At 43.8% G+C, this 21,307-nt stretch overlaps 1 protein-coding gene across 3 annotated transcripts in view; it reads left to right on the forward strand.

Moving 5' to 3' along the window:
* Positions 1-20,496, forward strand: part of LOC110528942 (RIPOR family member 3) — a 66,516-nt gene extending 46,020 nt beyond the window's left edge. The window contains exons 2-5 of one of the 3 annotated variants that reach the window (XR_016497168.1): positions 8,486-8,689; positions 12,236-12,319; positions 12,751-13,268; positions 13,437-13,558. Coding sequence is in view for 2 of the 3 variants with exons in the window: in XM_036983154.2 (XP_036839049.2) it covers positions 8,513-8,689; positions 12,236-12,319; positions 12,751-12,841; positions 20,231-20,355 (477 nt within the window). In the remaining variant the exon portion in view is untranslated. Of the gene's footprint in view, positions 1-8,485; positions 8,690-12,235; positions 12,320-12,750; positions 13,269-13,436; positions 13,559-20,230 lie in introns of those variants that run through there. The other 2 variants (XM_036983154.2, XM_090240604.1) reach the window with 2 other exon arrangements.
* Positions 20,497-21,307: the final 811 nt, after the last annotated feature.

Here is a 21,307-nt window from a genome sequence, read left to right on the forward strand (position 1 = left end):
AATTAACTCAAAATAATGTTTACAACCAAAAATAACAATAACTGCAGCGACCCTGTGTTTATGAATGTGGATATTCGACTTTGGAAGTTCAGAATGTTTTTGTGGCACAGTTTGTGCCACCCAGGGATACAGGCCAGAAGGTTGAGGGTTCGCAGACTGACCACCACGGATGAGCGAACTCTCCCTGCCTGTTTCATCAGACCTACACTACAATCAGAGCCGGTTGCAGACAATGATCAGCTAGTCAAAATCAGATTTTAACATTTAGATGCTATATTTATAATTATATAAAATATATGCAATACATTTTCCAGCAACAGGTTTCTGTGCCAATGCACCCCAATCAATAAGCAAAGCATTCCGACTTCGGGCGCTTCAACATCTTTGTTTGCCTTTCAACACCACTATCTACACAGTTCGGATGCAAGAATTACAGTGCATTCGGAAAGTATTCAGACCATTTTACTTTTTCCAAATGTTGTTAGAATACACCCTTATTCTGAAATGAATTAAATAGTTTTTTTCGCCTCATAAATCTACACACAATACCCCATTATGACAAAGCAAGAACACATTTTTTGAATTTTTTTTCTGACTTATTAAAAATAAAAACAGAAATACCTTATTTACATAAGTATTCAGACCCTTTGCTATGAGACTAGAAATTTAGTTCAGGTGCATACTGTTTCCATTGATCATCCTTGATGTGTTTTACAACTTGATTGGAGTCCACCTGTGGTAAATTCAATTGATTGGACATGATTTGGAAAGGCACACACCTGTCTATATAAGCTACCACAGTTGAAAGTGCAGGTCAGAGCAAAAACCAAGCAATGAGGTCAAAGCAATTGTCCGTAGAGCTCAGAGAAAGGATTGTGTCGGGGCACAGATCTGGGGAAGGGTACCCAAAAATGTCTGCAGCATTGAAGGTCCCCAAGAACACATTGGCCTCCATCATTTTTAAATGGAAGAAGTTTGGAACCACCAAGACTCTTGCTAGAGCTGGCAGCCTGGCCAAACTGAGGAATTGGAGGAGAAGGGCCTTTGTCAGGGAGGTGACCAAGAACACGACCAAGTCACTCTGACAGAGCTCCAAAGTTCCTCTGTGGAGATGGGAGAACCGTCCAGAAGGACAACCATCTCTGCAGCTCTCAACCAATCAGGCCTTTATGTCAGAGATTCCAGGCGGAAGCCACTCCTCAGTAAAAGGCACATGACAGCCCGCTTGGAGTTTGTCTAAACGCACCTAAAGGGCTCTCACACCACGAGAAACAAGATTCTCTGGTCTGATGAAACCAAGATTGAACTCTTTGTCTGAATGCCAATTGTCACATCTGGAGGAAATCTGGCACCATCCCTACGGTGAAGCATGGTGGTGGCAGCATCATGCTATGGGGATGTTTTTCAGCGGCAGGGACTGGGATACTAGTCAGGCTTGAGGGAAAGATGAACGGAGCAAAGTACAGAGAAATCCTTTATGAAATCCTGCTCCAGAGCGCTCAGGACCTCAGACTAGGGGCGAAGGTTCACCTTCCATCAGGACAACAACCCTAAGCACACAGCCAAGACAACGCAGGAGTGACTTCAGGACAAGTCTCTGAATGTCCTTGAGTGTCCCTACCAGAGCCCCAACTTGAACCCGATCTAACATGTCTTGAGGCCTGAAAATAGCTAAGCAGTGACGCTCCCCATCCAACCTGACAGAGCTTGAGAGGATCTGAAGAGAAGTATGGGAGTAACTCCCCAAATACAGGAAGCTGTAATCGCTGCCAAAGATGCTTATGTAAATGTGATATTTCAGTTTTGTATTTTTAATACATTTGCACCAAAAAAAAAAGGTTTTGCTTCATCATTATGGGATATTGATGAGAGATTTTTTTTTGTTTTAATCAATTTTAGAATAAGGCTGTAACGTAATAAAATATGGACAAAGTCAAGGGGTCTGAAAACTTTCCTCAGATAACCTTCAGGAGACTTTTGAGCTTAATCAGATTAAAACATTGTGACTGGTGGTGTTTATCTAATCAAATGTATTTATAGAGCCCTTTTTACATCAGCCGATGTCACAAAGTGCTCAACAGAAACCCAGCCTAAAACCCCAAACAGCTTAGGAATGCAGAGTAATGTGCATCTCAGTATCAGAATTTAAAATACAACCAGACTGGCCTGCTATTGTGCCTTTCTAGACCTTATAAATTGTTGAGAGTAGACCCACAACTGATCCAAATGAAATAATCAAAATCACAGGGCTTTTGCGCCGTTATTCAAATGACATTTTCACTGCAATCAACAGCATGCAGTAAAATTGTGTACTTACTTGAAAACAATAATGCAATTATTCTTTGCAATCTGGTGCTGTAGGCTAGTCTAGGTATTGTGTTGTCCCTAAACAAGATCATTAGGGTAGCTTTTTGAGCTGCATGTCACGTCTTCACTGTTCTTTCATGGGCAACCTGGCCTCTCCGCTTGCATTGAAAATTAGTGCAGCTTTGAATGATTTTATGTGTGGTATGATTGCTAGTTAGCATATTGTAGATCTGGACAAACATCCACCTCCCGCTATTGTCAGTATGAATGGTGGATAGAGACAGGGCCATAACCAGGGTTTGAGTTTTAGTGAGGTCCGGAAAGCAAAACTACCCCAGCATTATCATCTTGGCTGCTGTAGGTTCATTCACCTCAGTCAAACACAGATACATTTGTATTTTTTTTAAATTATGGATCCCCATTAACTGCTGCCAAAGCAGACCCCTTGTGGCATGTCTTGTGGGGTATGCATGGGTGTCTGAGCTGTGTGCCAGTAGTTTAGACAGACAGCTTGGTGCACTCAACATTTCAATACCTCTCATAAATAAAAGTAGTGATGAAGTCAATCTCTCCTCCACTTTGAGCCAGGAGAGACTGACATGCATATTATTAATATTAGCTCTCTGTGTACATCCAAGGGCCAGCCGTGCTGCCCTGTTCCGAGCAAATTGCAATTTTCCTAAGTCCTTATTTGTGGCACCTTACCACGCGACTGAACAGTAGTCAAGGTGCAACCAAAGGAGGGCCTGTAGGACCTGCCTTGTTGATAGTGTTGTTAAGAAGACAGGGTATCACTTTATTATAGACAGACTTCTCCCCATTTTAGCTACTACTGCATCAATATGTTTTGACCATGACAGTTTACAATCTAGTGTTACTCCAAGCAGTTTAGTCATCTCAATTTCCACATTATTTATTACAAGATTTAGTTGAGGTTTAGGGTTTAGTGAGTGTTTTGTTCCAAATACAATGCTTTACGTTTTAGAAATATGTAGGGCTAACTTATTCCTTGCTGCAGCTCTTTGTTGAGTGTTGCAGTCATTTCAGTCATTGCAGTAGCTGACGTGTATAGTGTTGAATCACTGACAATCTGAAATGGTCCACCCACACAGACAGTGTGGTAAAGAAGGCGCAACAGAGCCTCTCCAACCTCAGGAGGCTGAAGAAATTCAGCTTGGCCTAGAAGACCCTCACAAACTTTTACAGATGCACAATGGAGAGCATCCTGTCGGGCTGTATCACCACCTGGTATGGCAACTGCACCACCTGCAACCGTAGGGCTTTCCAGAGAGTGGTGCGGTCTGCCCAACACAACATGCAGGACACCTACAGCACCGATGTCACAGGAAGGCCAAAAAGATCAACCACCTGAGCCAAGGCCTGTTCACTCCGCTACCATCCAAAAAGGCGAGGTCAGTACAGGTTCATCAAAGCTGGGACCCAGAGATGGAAAAACAGCTTCTATCTCAAGGCTATTTGTCACGTCCTGACCTTAGTTCCTTTTTTATGTCTCTATTTTAGTTTGGTCAGGGTGTGAGTTGGGGTGGGCATTCTATATTTTTGTTCTATGTTTTGTATTTCTGGTTTTGGCCTGGTATGGTTCCAAATCAGAGGCAGCTGTCAATCGTTGTCTCTGATTCAGAACCATACTTAGGCAGCCTGTTTTCCAACTATGGGTTGTGGGTAGTTATTTTCTGGTTAGTGTTTATTGCACCTGTCAGAACTGTTCGTTTTGTTGTTTTTGTTCGTGTATTCATTTTTGATTAAAAGTATTATGGATATGTACCACGCTACACTTTGGTCCTCTTCACCTTCTTCCACCAACGAAAATCGTTACATACTTTCCTGAACATACTTTCCTGCAACCCGCCTCACCCAATGTGGTATGGATCTGCTATTTTTATACTTTAGAACAGGAACCCCCTTCAGCAGCTAGCCAGCTAACTAGCCGTCATCACCGCAGATCCGGTAAACTCCTGCCAGCCTGCACAGCGTGATATCAACCCAGAGCATATCGGACTGTTTTTCTCTACCACATCTCCGGATTCCTACCGCAAGCTCTGAACCTCTACTCCAGATCATCACAACTAGCTAGCTGCTATCCGAGTGGCTACTCCTGGCTAACGTTTCTGTCCTGAAGCAAGCACCAGTTAGCCTGGAGCTAGCCTTAAACTAGCCCCATCTCCCGGCTAGCCGAAGAGATCCATCAAGCAATTCCTGGGCTTCAATACCTCTTTTGCCAATTGGCCTGGACTCTTTGCTGCTGACATGGAGCCCCACCGATCCATCACGACTGGTCTGCCGACGTAAACGTCCGAGGGAGTTTCATCAGGCTCTCCCGTTGCGATGTCCCCCTGAGGCCATCTGCTAGCCTGCTGCTAGCCTCAGCCTGATAGCTGTCTGAATTGCCATGCCTCCAGCTCGCCTAGCTACTCATTGGACCCTATGATCACTCGGCTACATATGCCTCTCCCTAATATCAATATGCCTTGTCTATTGCTATTTTGGTTAGTCATTTTTGTCTTATTTCACTGTAGAGCCTCCAGCCCTGCTCAACATACCTTAGCTAGCCCTTATGTTCCACACCCCACACATGCGGTGACCGCACCTGGCTTAAATGGTGCCTCTAGAGACAAAACCTCTCTCATTGTCACTCGAAGCCTAGGCTTACCTCCAATGTACTCACATCCTACCATACCCTTGTCTGTACATTATGCCTTGAATATATTCTTCCGCACCCAGAAATCTGCTCCTTTTACTCTCTGTTCTGAACGCACTAGACAACCAATTATTTTAGCCTTTAGCAGTACTCTTATCCTACTCCTCCTATGTTCGTTTAGTGATGTAGAGGTTAACCCAGGCCCTGCAGCCCCCAGCATCACTCCCATTCCCCAGGCACTCTCATTTGTTGACTTCTGTAACCATAAAAGCATTGGTTTCATGAATGTTAACATTAGAAGCCTCCTCCCTAAGTTTGTTTTATTCACTGCTTTAGCACACTCCTCCAACCCGGATGTCCTAGCCGTGTCTGAATCCTGGCTTAGGAAAGCACCAAAAATGCTGAAATTTCCATCCCTAACTATAACATTTTCCAACAAGATAGCCTGCAGAGCTCTGTCATGCTATTCAGGTCTGTGCCCAAACAATTCGAGCTTCTACTTCTAAAAATCCACCTTTCAAGAAACAAGTCTCTCACCATTGTCACTTGTTATAGACCCCCTTCAGCCCCTTGCTGTGCCCTGGACACTATAGATGGGGTGCAATCAATTCATATATCTTCAGAGTTCATACTATTAGGTGACCTAAACTGGGACATGCTTAACACCCCGACCATCCTACAATCTAAGCTAGATGCCCTCAGTCTCACACAAATTATCAAGGAACCTACCAGGTACAACCCTAAATCCGTAACCATGGGCACCCTCTTAGATATCTTCCTGACCAACTTGCCCTCTAAATACACCTCTGCTGTCTCTAACCAGGATCTCAGTGATCATTGCCTGCATGCGTAATGGGTCCGCGGTCAAACGACCACCCCTCATCACTGTCAAACGCTCCCTAAAACACTTCAGCGAGCAGGTCTTTCTAATCAACCTGGCCCGGGTATCCTGGAAGGATATTGAGCTCATCACATCAGTAGAGGATGCCTGGTTGCTCTTTAAAGGTGCTTTCCTCTTCATCTTAAATGAGCATGCCCCATTCAAAAAATGTAGAACAAAGTACAGATATTAGCCCTTGGTTCACCCCAGACTTGACTGTTTTGGGACACTGTAAAATCCATGGAGAATAAGAGCAACTCCTCCCAGCTGCCCACTGCACTGAGGTTAGGAAACACTGCCACCACCGATAAATCTACGATAATAATTGCAATAAGAATTTATCCACGGCTGGCCATGCTTTCCACCTGGCTACCCCTACCCCGGCCAATATCTCAGCATCCCCTGCAGCAACTTGCCCCCCCCCCCTCCGCTTCTCCTTCACCCAAATACAGACAGCTGATGTTCCGAAAAACCTGCAAAATTTGGATCCCTACAAATCAGCTGGGCGAGATACTCTGGACCCTCTCTTTCTAAAATGATCCGCTGAAATTGTTGCAACCGCTATAACTAGCCTATTCAACCTCTGTTTCGTCTGAGATCCTCCTAGATTGGAAAGCTGCGTGGTCATCCCTCTCTTCAAAGGGGGAGACACTCTAGACCCAAACTGTTATAGACCTATATCCATCCTGCCCTGCCTTTCTAAAATCTTCAAAAGCCAAGTTAATAAAGAGATCACCGACCATTTCGAATCCCACCGTACCTTCTCCACTATGCAATCTGGTTTCCGAGCTGGTAATGGGTGTACCTCAACCACGCTCAAGGTCCTAAACGATATCATAGCCGCCATCGATAAAAGACAGTACTGTGCAGCCGTCTTCATCAACCTGGCCAAGGCTTTCGACTCTGTCAATCACCACATTCTTATCGGCAGACTCAATAGCCTTGGTTTCTCAAATGACTGCCTCGCCTGGTTCACCAACTACTTCTCAGATAGAGTTCAGTGTGTCAAATCGGAGGGCCTGTTGTCCGGACCTCTGGCAGTCTCTATGGGGGTGCCACAGGGTTCAATTCTCGGCCGACTCTTTTCTCTGTATATATCAATGATGTCGCTCTTGCTGCTGGTGATTCTCTGATCCACCTCTACGCAGACAACACCATTCTGAATGCATTTGGCCCTTCTTTAGACACTGTACTATCAAACCTCCAAACAATGCCATACAACACTCCTTCCATGGCCTCCAACTGCTTTTAAATGCTAGTAAAACTAAGTGCATGCTCTTCAACCAATTGCTGCCCGCACCCTCCCGCCCGACTAGCATCACTACTCTGGACGGTTCTGACCTAGAATATGTGGACAACTACAAATACCTAGGTGTCTGATTAGACTGTAAACTCTCCTTCCAGACTCACATTTAGCTTCCGTTTTATCACCAAAGCACCATATACTACCCACCACTGCGACCTGTATGCTCTCGTTGGCTGACCCTTATTACATATCCGGCACCAAACCCACTGGCTCCAGGTCATCTATAAGTCTTTGCTAGGTAAAGCCCCGCCTTATCTCAGCTCACTGGTCACCAGAGCAACACGCGCTCCAGCAGGTATATTGCACTGGTCATCCCCAAAGCCAAAACATCCTTTGGCCGCCTTTCCTTCCAGTTCTCTGCTGCCAATGACTGGAACGAATTGCAAAAATCTCTGAAGCTGGAGTCTTATATCTCCCTCTCTAACTTTAAGCATCAGCTGTCAGAGCAGCTTACCGAGCACTGTACCTGTACACAGCCAATCTGTAAATAGCACACCCGACTACCTCATCCCCATATTATTACTTACCCTCTTGCTCTTTTGCACCCCAGTATCTCTACTTGCACGTCATCATCTGCACATCTATCACTTCAGTATAAATGCTAAATTGTTATTATTTTCACCTCTATGGCCTATTTATTGCCAACCTTCTTATTCTTCTACATTTGCACACACTGTACATAGATTTTTCTATTTTTATTTTATTTTGTGTTATTGACTGTGTGTTTGTTTGTGTAACTCTTTGTTGTTGTTTTTGTCACACTGATTTGCTTTATCTTGGCCAGGTTGCAGTTGTAAATGAGAACTTGTTCTCAACTGGCCTACCTGGTTAAATAAAGGTAAAATAAAATTAATAAATACAAATTTCAACTAGACGTTGAACTGATGTCAATGCCCAGTGGGAAACCACTGTTCATTATTCCATTAGTTCGCAAAGAGGCAGGAGCGATTAGAGCTCAGTCAAATCAAGAATATATGCGTTCTGAGTTTTGATCAATGCTGGGAATAATATTTAGATGTTGACCTGTAAAATACTTTCTTTACTGTGTACATGTTTATTTTTTTCAAACTAGAAAACATTATAGAGGTCCGGACCTCGGTGTCCTCATATGTAGCTACAGCCCTGGATAGAGAGCAGGCTAGACAGTTAGACTGGTAGACTATATTGACATGTGGTAAAGTTAGCGCCCGGAAAGGTTTAGTGAATAAGTACCAAAGCACCTTGAGATAGGGGAGATGCATGGAAGCAGATGGGGAAACTTGGCTAGGATGGAAGAAATTATGTAGCAAAATTCCAATACGTTTTGAACTGTCCCTAACCTCAAATCTTTCAGTGTGTTTCAGTGTACCTGGTGTGTGCTATGGAGAGTCCTAAGAGGAGAATGGCCTTTAAGAAGCTGAAAGGGAGGTGCATCGCTGAGCTGCTGCCCTTGGGCTGTACCCTCCATCGCTTAGCCAGCCCCCAGACGGAAGCCAACCACAAGGTGTCTCAGGCTGCCAGCAACTGTCTCAGGACCAAGGTGGCCTTCAGGACCAAGGTTAGGGCGAGGACAAATCTTTTTAATATACTGAACAAAAATATAAATGCAACATGCAACAATTTCAATGATTTTACTTAGTTACAGTTCATATAAAGAATGAATAAATTAATTAGGCCCTAATCTATGGATTTCACATGTCTGGGCAGAGGCGTAGCCATGGGTGGGCCTGGGAGGGCATAGGCCCACCCACTTGGGAGACAGGCCCACACACTGGGGAGCAAGGTCCAGCCAATCAGAATGAGTTTTTCCCCACAAAAGGCTTTATTACAGACAGAAATACTCAGTTTCATTAGCTGTCCAGGTGGCTGGTCTCAGACAATCCCGCAGGTGAAGAAGCCGGATGCGGAGGTCCTGGGCTGGCGTCGTTACACGTGGTCTGCGGTTGTAAGGCCAGTTGGGTATACTGCCAAATTCTCTAAAATTACGTTGAATTAAATTCTCTGACAACAGCTCTGGTGTACATTCCAGCAGTCAGCATGCCAATTGCACGCTCCCTGAAAACTTGAGACATTTGTGGCATTGTATTGTGGTACAAAACTTCTCAGTTTAGAGTGTCCTTTTATTTTCCTTAGCACAAGGTGCACCTGTGTAATGATCATGTTGTTTAATTAACCCTTTAGAACCCATAGCGGCTGTTGATGGCCTTTCTTTAAAATTACTATAGCAGCTGCGAACTGCCTTGTTTTTATAACAACAATATCAATATTACTAAATGAACATGTATACAACCTGTTGTTGTATTCGCGTGGCTGATGTTATCATCCAGAAACAGGGTATGCTGTCATTTGCCTTTTCAATGTTTTTTATACTTCATTACTCAAAGTGACGTAGCCGAAACAGACAAGACTTTTCACTGTGACAGAGGAACATTTCTGGGATCTTTTATTTCAGCTCATGAAACACTTCACATGTTGCGTTTATATTTTTGTTCAGTATAGATTGGTATAACATAAATCATTCTAAATGATTATTGATGTTTAAAAACACTTTTGTTTAAATGTTATAAACTCAAATAACTTCACAGATCTTCATTGTAAAGGGTTTAAGCACTCTTTCCCATGCTTGTTCAATGAACCATAAACAAGTAATGAACATGCACCTGTGGAACGGTTGTTAAGACACTAACAGCTTACAGACGGTAGGCAATTAAGGCCACAGTTATGAAAACTTAGGACACTAAAGAGGCCTTTCTACTGACTCTGAAAAACACCAAAAGAAAGATGCCCAGGCTCCTTGCTCATCTGCGTGAATGTGCCTTAGGAGACAGGGACTGCAGATATGGCCGGGGCAATAAATTGCAATGTCCGTACTGTGAGACGCCTAAGACAGCACAACAGGGAGACAGGACGGACAGCTGATCGTCCTCGCAGTGGCAGACCTCGTGTAACACCTGCACAGGATCAGTACATCCGAACATCACACCTGCGGGACAGGTACAGGATGGCAACAACGACTGCCCGTGTTACACCAGGAACGCACAATCTCTCCATCAGTGCTCAGACTGTCCGCAATAGGGTGAGAGAGGCTGGACTGAGGGCTTGAGGCCTGTTGTAAGACAGGTCCTCACCAGACATCACCGGCAACATCGTTGCCTGTGGGCACAAACCCACCTTCGCAAAAAGTGTTCTTCACTGACGAGTCACGGTTTTGTCTCACCAGGGGTCGGATTCACATTTATCGTCGAAGGAAAGAGCGTTACACCGAGGCCTGTACTCTGGAGCGGGATCGATTTAGAGGTGTATCACAGCATAATCGGACTGAGCTTGTTGTCATTGCAGGCAATCTCAACGCTGTGCATTACAGGGAAGACATCCTCCTCCCTCATGTGGTACCCTTCCCGCAAGGTACCACATGAGAAGACAGGAATGTCAGGAATGTCTTCCTGCAAGACAGGAATGTCAGCGTTCTGCCATGGCCAGCGAAGAGCCCGGATCTCAATCCCATTGAGCACGTCTAGGACCTGTTGGACCGGAGGGTGAGGGCTAGGGCCATTCCCCCAGAAATGTCCGGGAACTTGCAGGTGCCTTGGTGGAAGAGTGGGGTAACATCTCACAGGAAGAACTGGCAAATCTGGTGCAGTCCATGAGGAGGAGATGCACTGAAGTGCTTAATGCAGCTGGTGGCCACACCAGATACTGACTGTTACTTTTGATTTTGACTCCCCTTTGTTCAGGGACACATTATTCCATTTCTGTTAGTCACATGTCTGTGGAACTTGTTCAGTTTATGCCTCAGTTGTTGAATCTTCTTATGTTCATACAAATATTTACCCATGTTGAGGTTTGTTGAAAATAAACGCAATTGACAGTGAGAGGATGTTTATTGTTTGCTGAGTATAAAAGCTCAATAAAAGGGCCTCCCAAGTGGCGCAGGGGTCTAAGGAACTGCTTTGCAGTGACAGCTGTGCCACTAGAGATCCTGGTTCGTGTTAAGGCTCTGTCGCAGCCACCGCGTCCGGGAGGCCCATGGGGCAGTGCACAATTGGCCCAGTGTCGTCCGGGTTAGGGGAGGGATTGGCCGGCAGGGATGTCCTTGTCCCATCGCTCTCTAGGGACTCCTGTGGCGCATACACGGTCACCAGGTGTACGGTGTTTCCTCCGACACATTGGTGTGGCTGGCTTTGGGTTAAGCGAGCATTGTGTCAAGAAGCAGTGCAGCTTGGTAGGGTTGTGTTTCGGAGGACGCACGGCTGTTGACTGTCGCCTCTCCCGAGTCTGTACAGGAGTTGCAGCGATGAGACAAGACTGTAACTACCAATTGGATATCATGATAAAGGGGTATAGAAATGTATAAATGGTCAATAATTGTAATGCTAATAAATGTTTAATAATAATATATTAATGTATAATAGTATGTATACTACTTATAAATTGTTTATTTATTCTCAAAGAGTCCTGGTATACATACGAAACATTAATCCATTACCAAAGGACAACACAAGCATCCCATCCTAATTATTCTTCACTGTAGCTGTAGTCTAGATCCATCATGCCTCCCTCAGTTGGTATGGTATTAATTACAATTGATTAAACTAAGTGATATGAGCAGCAGTTCAAAGATAGCGTGAGGCAAGAGGCTGCAATCGTCAGCACCCACACAGATTCTGCAAATGCACGGGAGTTTGCTTCACTCTCTGCAACGTGATAGCTGCTTGACAACTTTGGTTGAGATTAGCCTCTCATTTTGTGCTCTTTGTTGTTGCGGATGGAAGTCATTGATTCTGCTAATGCTCATTTCGTATAGCGGAGTCTTTAATCATGGCCTTTACACTTGGGTTGAAAACCTCTCCCATGCTCAACCATGTTCATAATGAAATATTTACCCTAATGATAGATTTACCACATTATACTTTGTTAGTAAAGTACTTGTAGGACCGGTTTCCCAGACACAGATTTAGCCTAGTCCAGGACTAAAAAACATTCTCAATGGAGATTCTCTATTGAAGTACTGGGAGTCTGGGAAAACTAAACAAAGTCTTATGACATGCTATAATTTCAAAATTGGATGGATTTGATGTCCTTATTGTCTTATTATAGGCTGTAGTCTGTAGTCTACTACACGGAAATCCTGAGGAACAGCGATGTCCAGCTCCAGCAGATTGCCTGTCTGGCCCTCAAGTGTCTCAAAGTGAGTGCTCTTGGTTGTGTACAATGTATTGGTGCCAAAGCCACAGGGTGTCGCAAGAAGGGGACATGTGTCGCCAATTGCCACTCTGCATCAACACACTCGATCTTATCCTGGACACTAATGCTTGTAGATTGTTTGTTTTGGCATGGCAGTTCTCTCTACTGCCTTATTTCACTGGGATTTTTTGATGGCATATTTGAGGGAGCCACTGAAGTTGTAGACGTTTGGCCCTGCTTGAAAATAAAGACAGGGATAAAAGGGAAACCTTTGAATGTTTGTACATGAGATGTATTGCCGTCGTGCTTTTGGGAGACTTATCATGCACATGAGGGTTATCATGTGCATAGACAAGATTACGTTTTGAAGAGATGGCAGCCTAGCTGTTTGGTTTATATGACACGCTTTGAACTTTGATCTCCTGTGTTTGGCAGGCGATGGAGAGCGTGGAGCAGGAGGCTGAGTTGTGGTGGTCATCTGATGAGGACCTGCGCAGTGCTGTTAGAGAGACCGTGCTATCATATGGTAATCATTCAGCCCTGTTCATTTGCATGCAATTACATTACTAGATAAGTAATAACTAACCTGGTAGGTTAGTCAAATGGAAATGTCTGTGCCCAAATGGGCTAGATTTCCACCTCATCTGAATCGGAATATTGTGTTCTTGAATGAATGAATGATAAGAAATCTGTGAATTCCTCTTGGCCCATATTCACAAAGCTTCTCAAAGTAGGAGTGCTGATCTGGGATCAAGTTCCCCCAGGTATTCATTATGATTTAAAGGGTAGGTAGCATAAACCTAACCACCTGTAACATATGGTTTTGCATTAGTATACACATCAAAAGTCCCAATGCAAAGTTACCTCACTTTTCTATCTTTCATGTCGAAAAATATTTGTCCTGGGTGTGATGCAATATGGAGGACCCGGTAAGCCAGCCAATTCCCTACAATGTAAGCTCCAACAGAAATAACTTCAAATTAAACAAAATAATTTGCACTCATGACTACTGGTTTAACTTGCAAGGTTGCTAGGCAACTATTTGCCATCGCACTGCACACTGCCTTATCCCATCTGGACAAGAGGAATAACTATGTACGAATGCTGTTCACTGATTACAGTTCAGCCTTTAACACCATAGTACCCGACAAGCTCATCATTAATCTTGAGGCCCTGGATCTGAACGCCGCCCTGTGCAACTGGGTCCTGGACTTCCTGACAGGCTGCCCCAGGTGGTGAAGGTAGGAAACAACACCTCCACTATGCTAATCCTCAACACAGGGGCCCTGCGTGGCCACGCACACCTCCAACTCAATCATCAAGTTTGTAGACGACACAACAGTAGTAAGCCTAATTACCAACAATGATGAGACAGCCTACAGTGAGGAGGTGAGGGCCCTGGCGGAGTGGTGCCAGGAAAACTACTTCTCCCTCAACGTCAATAAAACGAAGGAGCTGATCGTGGACGTCAGGACACAGCAGAGGGAGCACGCCCCTATCCACATCGACTGAACCGTAGTGGAGAAGATGAAAAGCTTCAAGGTCTTCTGCGTACACATCACTGACAATCTGAAATGGTCCACCCACACAGTGGGGTGAAGAAAGTGCAACAGTGCATCTTCAAACTCAGGAGGCTGAAGAAATTCAGCTTGGCCCCTAAGACCCTCGCAAACTTTTACAGATGCACTATTGATAGCACCCTGTCGGGCTGTATCACCGCCTAGTACGGCAGCTGCACCGCCCACAACCGCAGGGCTGTCCAGAGGATGGCGCTGTCTGCCCACCGCAGGCACACTGCCTGCCCTCCAGGACACCTACAGTACCCGATGTCATAGGAAGGCCAAAAAGATCATCAAGGACATCAACCACCTGAGCCATAGCCTGTTCAGCCCACTATCATCCAGAAGGTGAGGTCAGTACAGGTGCATCAAAGCTGGGACTGACAGACTGAAAAACAGCTATTATCACAAGGCCATCAGACTGTTAAATAGCCAACACTAGCCGGCCTCCACCAAGTACGCTGCCCTGAACTTATTCATTGTCACTAGCCGGCTACCACCCGCTTACTCAACCCTGCAACTTAGAGGCTGCTGCCGTATGTACATAGATATGGAATCACTGGTCACTTTAATAATGGAACACTGGTCTTAATAATGTTAACATACTGTTTTACTCATTTCATATGTATATACTGTATTCTAGTCAATGCCACTCCAACATTGCTCGCCCTAATATTTATATATTTCATAATTCCATTCTTTTACTTTTTGATTTTGTGTTGTTGTTAGTGTTTGATTTGTTATTGTTGTGAATTGTTACATACTACTGCACTGTTGGAGCAAGGCTCACAAGCATATCGCTACACCCACAATAACATCTGATAAATATGTGTATATGACCAATGAAATTGGATTTGATTTGAACTTGACGGAGCGTGAAAAATAAAACTAATTATAATGTGCAAATATTGTACAATTCAAGTGTGCAAAGCTCTAGGAGACTTACCCAGAAATACTCACAGCTGTAATCACTGCCATCTGCTCCTTATTTACTTCACATTTTCTGTGATTAGTGGATTTTAGCTCACCACTGCCAACAGTTGGTCTGGAATGTAATTATATGCTAGCATGGCTAAGGGCTAACATTAGCAAGCTTGAGTTAGCTACCGAGCTAGCATACGTACAAACTCGGTAGCACAGAGTACAGTCGTGGCAAAAAGGTTTTGAGAATTTCCACAAAGTTTGCTGCTTCAGTGTCTTTAGATATTTTTGTCAGATGTTACTATGGAATACTGAAGTATAATTGCAAGCATTTCATAAGTGTCAAAGGCTTTTATTGACAATTACATCAAGTTGATGCAAAGAGTCAATATTGCAGTGTTGACCCTTCTTTTTCATGACCTCTGCAATCTGCCCTGGCATGCTGTCAATGAACTTCTGGGCCACATCCTGACTGATGGCAGCCCATTCTTGCATAATCAATGCTTGGAGTTTGTCAGAATTTGTGGGGTTTTATTTGTCCACCCGCCTCTTGAGGATTGACCACAAGTTCTCAATGGGATTCAGGTCTGGGGAGTTTCCTGGCCATGGACCCAAAATATTGATGTTTTGTTCCCCGAGCCACTTAGTTATCACTTTTGCCTTATGGCAAGGTGCTCCATCATGCTGGAAAAGGCATTGTTCATCACCAAACTGTTCCTGGATGGTTGGGAGAAGTTGCTCTCGGAGGATGTGTTGGTACCATTCTTTATTCATGGCCGTGTTCTTAGGCAACATTGTGAGTGAGCCCAGTCCCTTGGCTGAGAAGCAACCCCACACATGGGGCGGCAGGGTAGCCTAGTGGTTAGAGAGTTGGAGGAACCGGAAGGTTGCAAGTTCAAACCCCCGAGCTGACAAGGTACTAATCTGTTGTTCTGCCCCTGAACAGGCAGTTAACCCACTGTTCCTAGGCCGTCATTGAAAATAAGAATTTGTTCTTAACTGACTTGCCTGGTTAAATAAAATTAAAAATAAAATAAAAACATGAATGGTCTCAGGATGCTTTACTGTTGGCATGACACAGGACTGATGGTAGCGCTCACCTTGTCTTCTCCGGACAAGCTTTTTTCTGGATGCCCCAAACTATCAGGCAGGGGGTTCATCAGAGAAAATGACTTTACCCAGTCCTCAGCAGTCCAATCCCTGTACCTTTTGCAGAATATCAGTCTGTCCCTGATGTTTCTCCTGGAGAGAAGTGGCTTCTTTGCAGCCCTTCTTGACACCAAGCCATCCTCCAAAAGTCTTTGCCTCAATGTGCGTGCAGATGCACTCACACCTGCCTGCTGCCAATCCTGAGCAAGCTCTGTACTGGTGGTGCCCCGATGCCTCAGCTGAATCAACTTTAGGAGACGGTCCTGGCGCTTGCTGGACTTTCTTGGGCGCCCTGAAACCTTCTTCACAACAATTTAACCGCTCTTCTTGAAGTTCTTGATGATCTGATAAATGGTTGATTTAGGTGCAATCTTACTGGCAGCAATATCCTTGCCTGTGAAGCAATGATGACGGCACGTGTCTCCTTGCAGGTAACCATGGCTGACAGAGGAAGAACAATGATTCCAAACACCAACCTCCTTTTGAAGCTTCCAGTCTACTTTTCTAACTCAATCAGCATGACAGAGTTATCTCCAGCCTTGTCCTTGTCAACACTCATACCTGTGTTAACGAGAGAATCACTGACATGATGTCAGCTGGTCCTTTTGTGGCAGGGCTGAAATGCAGTGGATTTTTTTTTTTTTTTTTGCAATTCAGTTCATTTGCATGGCATAGAGGGACTTAGAAATGAAATTGCAATTCATCTGATCACTCTTCATAACATTCTGGAGTATATGCAAATTGCCATCATACAAACTGAGGCAGCAGACTGTGAAAATTTATATTTGTGTCATTCTCAAAACCTTTGCCCACGACTGTAGATCCTCCATATGACATTGAGAAATAGTGCATTGTGGTAGTTTAGAACATATCTGTAAATAATTTATTAAATATGTAATAATCTGGTAGCCAGATTATGACTACAACTAAGTTACTAAGTCTCTGACCACATTGTGTTACATTAGTAAGTAAAAGCTCATGCTTTCTAGCCTTTAAAGGGCGACTGCACTTCCTGATTTGGCCTTGATTTTCATCAATGCTCATTAAGAAATGCTAGAGGCCATAACTGAAGGCAAATGAGAGCCATTCAATCACAACAAACAAGGGCAGTAGTGAATACGGTGAGGTAAGCTAAGATTGTTCTCTTCATAGCAAAGCTAAGTTTTGAAGTTGAGGACTTCTCCCCTCCTGACCGACTCGCCATCTCAAGTTGGTCAGCTAATTCAGTTACAAGTATAGGCTAAAGCCTGCGCTGACCTTGTGTTTAGCCAAACTGACAGTAACTACCTAGCATAGCTTGGTGATAGCTGTAGCTGGCTATCATATTTAGCTGATATTTCTCTGACAAATCAGTTATGCCAAGAATGTGTTTCATAAGACACTTGCTACGAAAGTAATTTAGTTTCAACGTGTCACGACTTCCGCTGAAGTTGGTTCCTCTCCTTGTTCGGGCGGCGTTCGGCGGTCGGGGTCGCCGGTCTTCTAGCCATCATTGATCCACTTTTCATTTTCCATTTGTTTGGTCTTGTCTTCCCACACACCTTGTTTAAATTCTACCATTACATGTTGTGTATTTAACCCTCTGTTTCCCCCATGTCCTTGTCCGGAATTGTTTATTGTAAGTGCATGTGCATGTTTATTCTGGTGTGCGACGGGTTTTTGTACCCATTTATTGTTTGTTCTGATCCGGGGTTTTTTATTATTAAACTGCTCCGTTGTAAACCCAGAGTTTGCTCTCCTGCGCCTGACTTCTCTGCCGCCAAGACACACCCCTTACACAATTTATTACGTTACAGCCTTATTCTAGAATTGTAATTTTTAAAATGTATCTAAAGAAAAAATGAGTGTGTTTGTTTTACAAATACAACACATTTGATGCTGTAAATATCATATTGATATGCTTATAAAGACAGAATAACTACATTTACCAAGAAAAAGTTAATCAATTGTGGGCTCCTGAGTGGCGCAGCAGTCTAGGGCACTGTATCTCAGTGCAAATACACTGTTGTGTATTTGGCTTGCATTGGATTTGTGACACACATGCTAAAAAGTTAGCAGTGGAAACAGAGGCCAGGTAATCAAAGCTAAAGCATGGGTTGCTTTCATACCTGGTCCATAGACTGCTTACAGGGTAAGAAAACCAAGATGTAATTTTGTTATTTGGGTGAACTATCCCTTTAACAAGGGTGGGGTGGGTCTTTAGAGAATAATAACCTAATAGCAGGAACAGCATCATCTAGTTGTCAGAACCTGGTAATATCCGGATGTAGGACGGGACATGAACCAAACAGCTTCAATGACTAATTTCTCTGAACAGGGGGAAAAAACATCACCAAATTCACTGAAAATACATTACATTGGATGAAGAAACAATACTCCGGGCCTCTGCTCCATACTACACCAAACAAAAATATGAACGCAACATGTAGTGTTGGTCCTATGTTTCATGAGCTGAAATATTAACTCCCAGAAATGTTCCATATGCACAAAAAAACATTTATCTCATGTTTACATTCCTGTTATTGGCCATGTATTCTTTGCCAAGATAATCCAATCCATCCACCTGACAGTTGTGGCATATCAAGAGGCTGATTAAACAGTATAATGGGCACTCTAAAATGTACAGTTTTGTCACACAACACAATACCACAGATGTCTCAAGTTTTGAAGGAGCATGCAATTGGCATACACTAGAGCTGTTGCCATAGAATTGAAAGTTAATTTCTCTACTATAAGTCGCCTCCAACGTCGCTTTAGATTAGCAGTACGTCCAACCGGCCTCACAACTGCAGACCACGTGTAACCACGCCAGCCCAAGACCTCCACATCTGGCTTCTTCACCTGCGGGATCGTCTGAGACCAGCCACCCAGACGGCTGATGAAACTGAGGAGTATTTCTGTCCTTAATGAAGCCCATTTGTGGGTAAAAACTCAGTCTGATTGGCTGGACCTGGCTCCACAGTGGTTGGGCCCGGCTCCAAAATGGGTGGGCCTATGCCCTCCCAGGCCCACCCATGGCTGCGTCCTTGCCCAGTCATGTGAAATCCATAGATTAGGGCCTAATGAATTTATTTCAATTAACTGATTTCCTTATATGAACTGTAACTTAGTAAATTCATTGAAATTGTTTCATGTTGCATTTATAATTTTGCTCAGTATATTTTGACCATTGACCGGATCAAATGTGACCAACTTGATTTAAGTGTCCTCCATTATTCTGAAGTGGGGCTAGTGTTTGGCCACTGCCTCAGCCTTCTGTAACAGCTCCTAATATGATAGTTCATTACAGTTATCAGGCTCAGAAATAGGCAATTAACTGCACTTCAGATTGCAGCCCAAATAAATGCTTTACAGAGTCCAAGTAAGACACATCTGAAAATAAACTGTTCAGAGGAAAATGTGTGAATCAGGCCTTCATGGTCGAATCGCTGCAAAGAAACCACTACTAAAGGACACCAATAATAAGAAGAGACTTGCTTGGGCCAATAAACACGAGCAATGGACATTAGACAGGTGGAAATCTTTCCTTTGGTCTGATGAGTCCAAATTTTAGATTTTTGGTTCCAACCGCCGTGTCTTTGTGAGACGCAGAGTAGGTGAACGGATGATGTCCGCATGTGTGGTTCCCACCTTGGTGACATGGAGGAGGAGGTGTGATGGTGCTTTGCTGGTGACACTGATTTATTTAGAATTCAAGGCACACTTCACCAGCATGGCTACCATAGCATTCTGCAGCGATACGCCATCCCATCTGGTTTGAGCTTAGTGGGACTATCATTTGTTTTTCAACAAGACAATGACCCAACACACCTCCAGGCTGTATAAGGGCTATTTGGCCAAGAAAGAGAGTGACGGAGTGCTGCATCAAATGACCTGACCTCCACAAGCACCCAACCTCAACCAAATTGAGATGGTTTGGGATGAGTTGGACCGCAGAGTGAAGGAAAAGCAGCCAACAAGTGCTCAGCATATGTGGGAACTCCTTCAAGACTGTTGGAAAAGCTTTCCAGGTAAAGCTGGTTGAGTGAATGCCAAGAGTGTGCCAAGCTGTCATCAAGGCAAAGGGTGGCTACTTTGAAGAATTTAAAATCTAAAATATATTTTGATTTGTTTATGACTTTTTGGTTACTACATGATTCAATATGTGTTATTTCATAGTATTGATGTCTTTGCTATTATTCTACAATGTAGAAAATAGTAAAAATAAAGAAAAGCCCTTGAATGAGTAGGTGTCTCCAAACTTTTGATTGGTACTGTACATCCACATACTTCTCTCCTCTCTTCAGGTTCAGGAACTTCAGTGGATGCTCGTGCCTGCACGCCATCACAAACACACCAGTTATGTCCAGTTTCTGGGTTTTGTGTTTGGATCACAGCACATCCCGGCTTGAAATCCCCAGCACCCCTGTAAAATTAAGTGAATAAGCATGTGTGAAAAAAGTCATCCATATTCACTAAGCAATATTTTTATGGACAGAATAGTCCAATGCTAAAATAACACCATCAAGGATAAATGTCTTCTCCTGAATTCAATAAAACCTTTTAACTTCTCCAACATTAGCCCAGCTGTTGATTATACACACAAACACACAAGTGACACAGACGAGGGCTAGTGAAATTAACTGATTGCGAGATACATCACATTTTTAAAAATCCAGTATACCTCAGTTGGTGTGTCTGATGCTCCTCCTACAAAGCAGTCGACATTGTCTTGGTCACAAAAGAACCGCGCAGCATGTTTAGGACCCTCAATGCTGGTCCCAAATGATCTTTGGCCTACCTCTAAAGTAAACAACAGTCAGAAGACGGTTGTACTGGCTGTGACAGTCATGGTCATCTTGTCTCCTCCACTCCCATCGTTGGCCCACCGGGACACATGGTATGAAGTGCCCTGACTAAGACAGACAGACACAAAGTTGTTGTAGAACAGACTACATTAGCTGCAGATTTGAAACTACACTATCAGGGGGATATTTCATTGGACAAGGTTGTTAGAAAACTCAAAACCAACTCTGTGCTTGGTACAACAGATTTAGTCACATTTACCTTATCGCTGCAGGGAACTGTAACTTTTATGGAAACTGAACTGTAAGTACATCATCAAGTACATCAACATTTTGGACTGGGAAGCCATTTTTTTAAGCAAGAAGTTGACAGGTTTTTTGACATAACATAAAATACATTACTTTCCATAACTCCAAATGGTGGACAATGTTGGGAGTGCTGTGAGAACACACAGCACTCCCAACATTGTCCACAAGAAATATTTATCTGAGCCACAATCACCACAGTGCCAAAGCTCAGCCTCCTCCAAAACTCTACACACAATGCAGATGGCATTGGATGCAGGACATTCCTGTTCC

Source organism: Oncorhynchus mykiss, chromosome 7 (assembly GCF_057628025.1).
Source record: "Oncorhynchus mykiss isolate SJ-2025 chromosome 7, ASM5762802v1, whole genome shotgun sequence".
Lineage (NCBI taxonomy): Eukaryota > Metazoa > Chordata > Actinopteri > Salmoniformes > Salmonidae > Oncorhynchus > Oncorhynchus mykiss.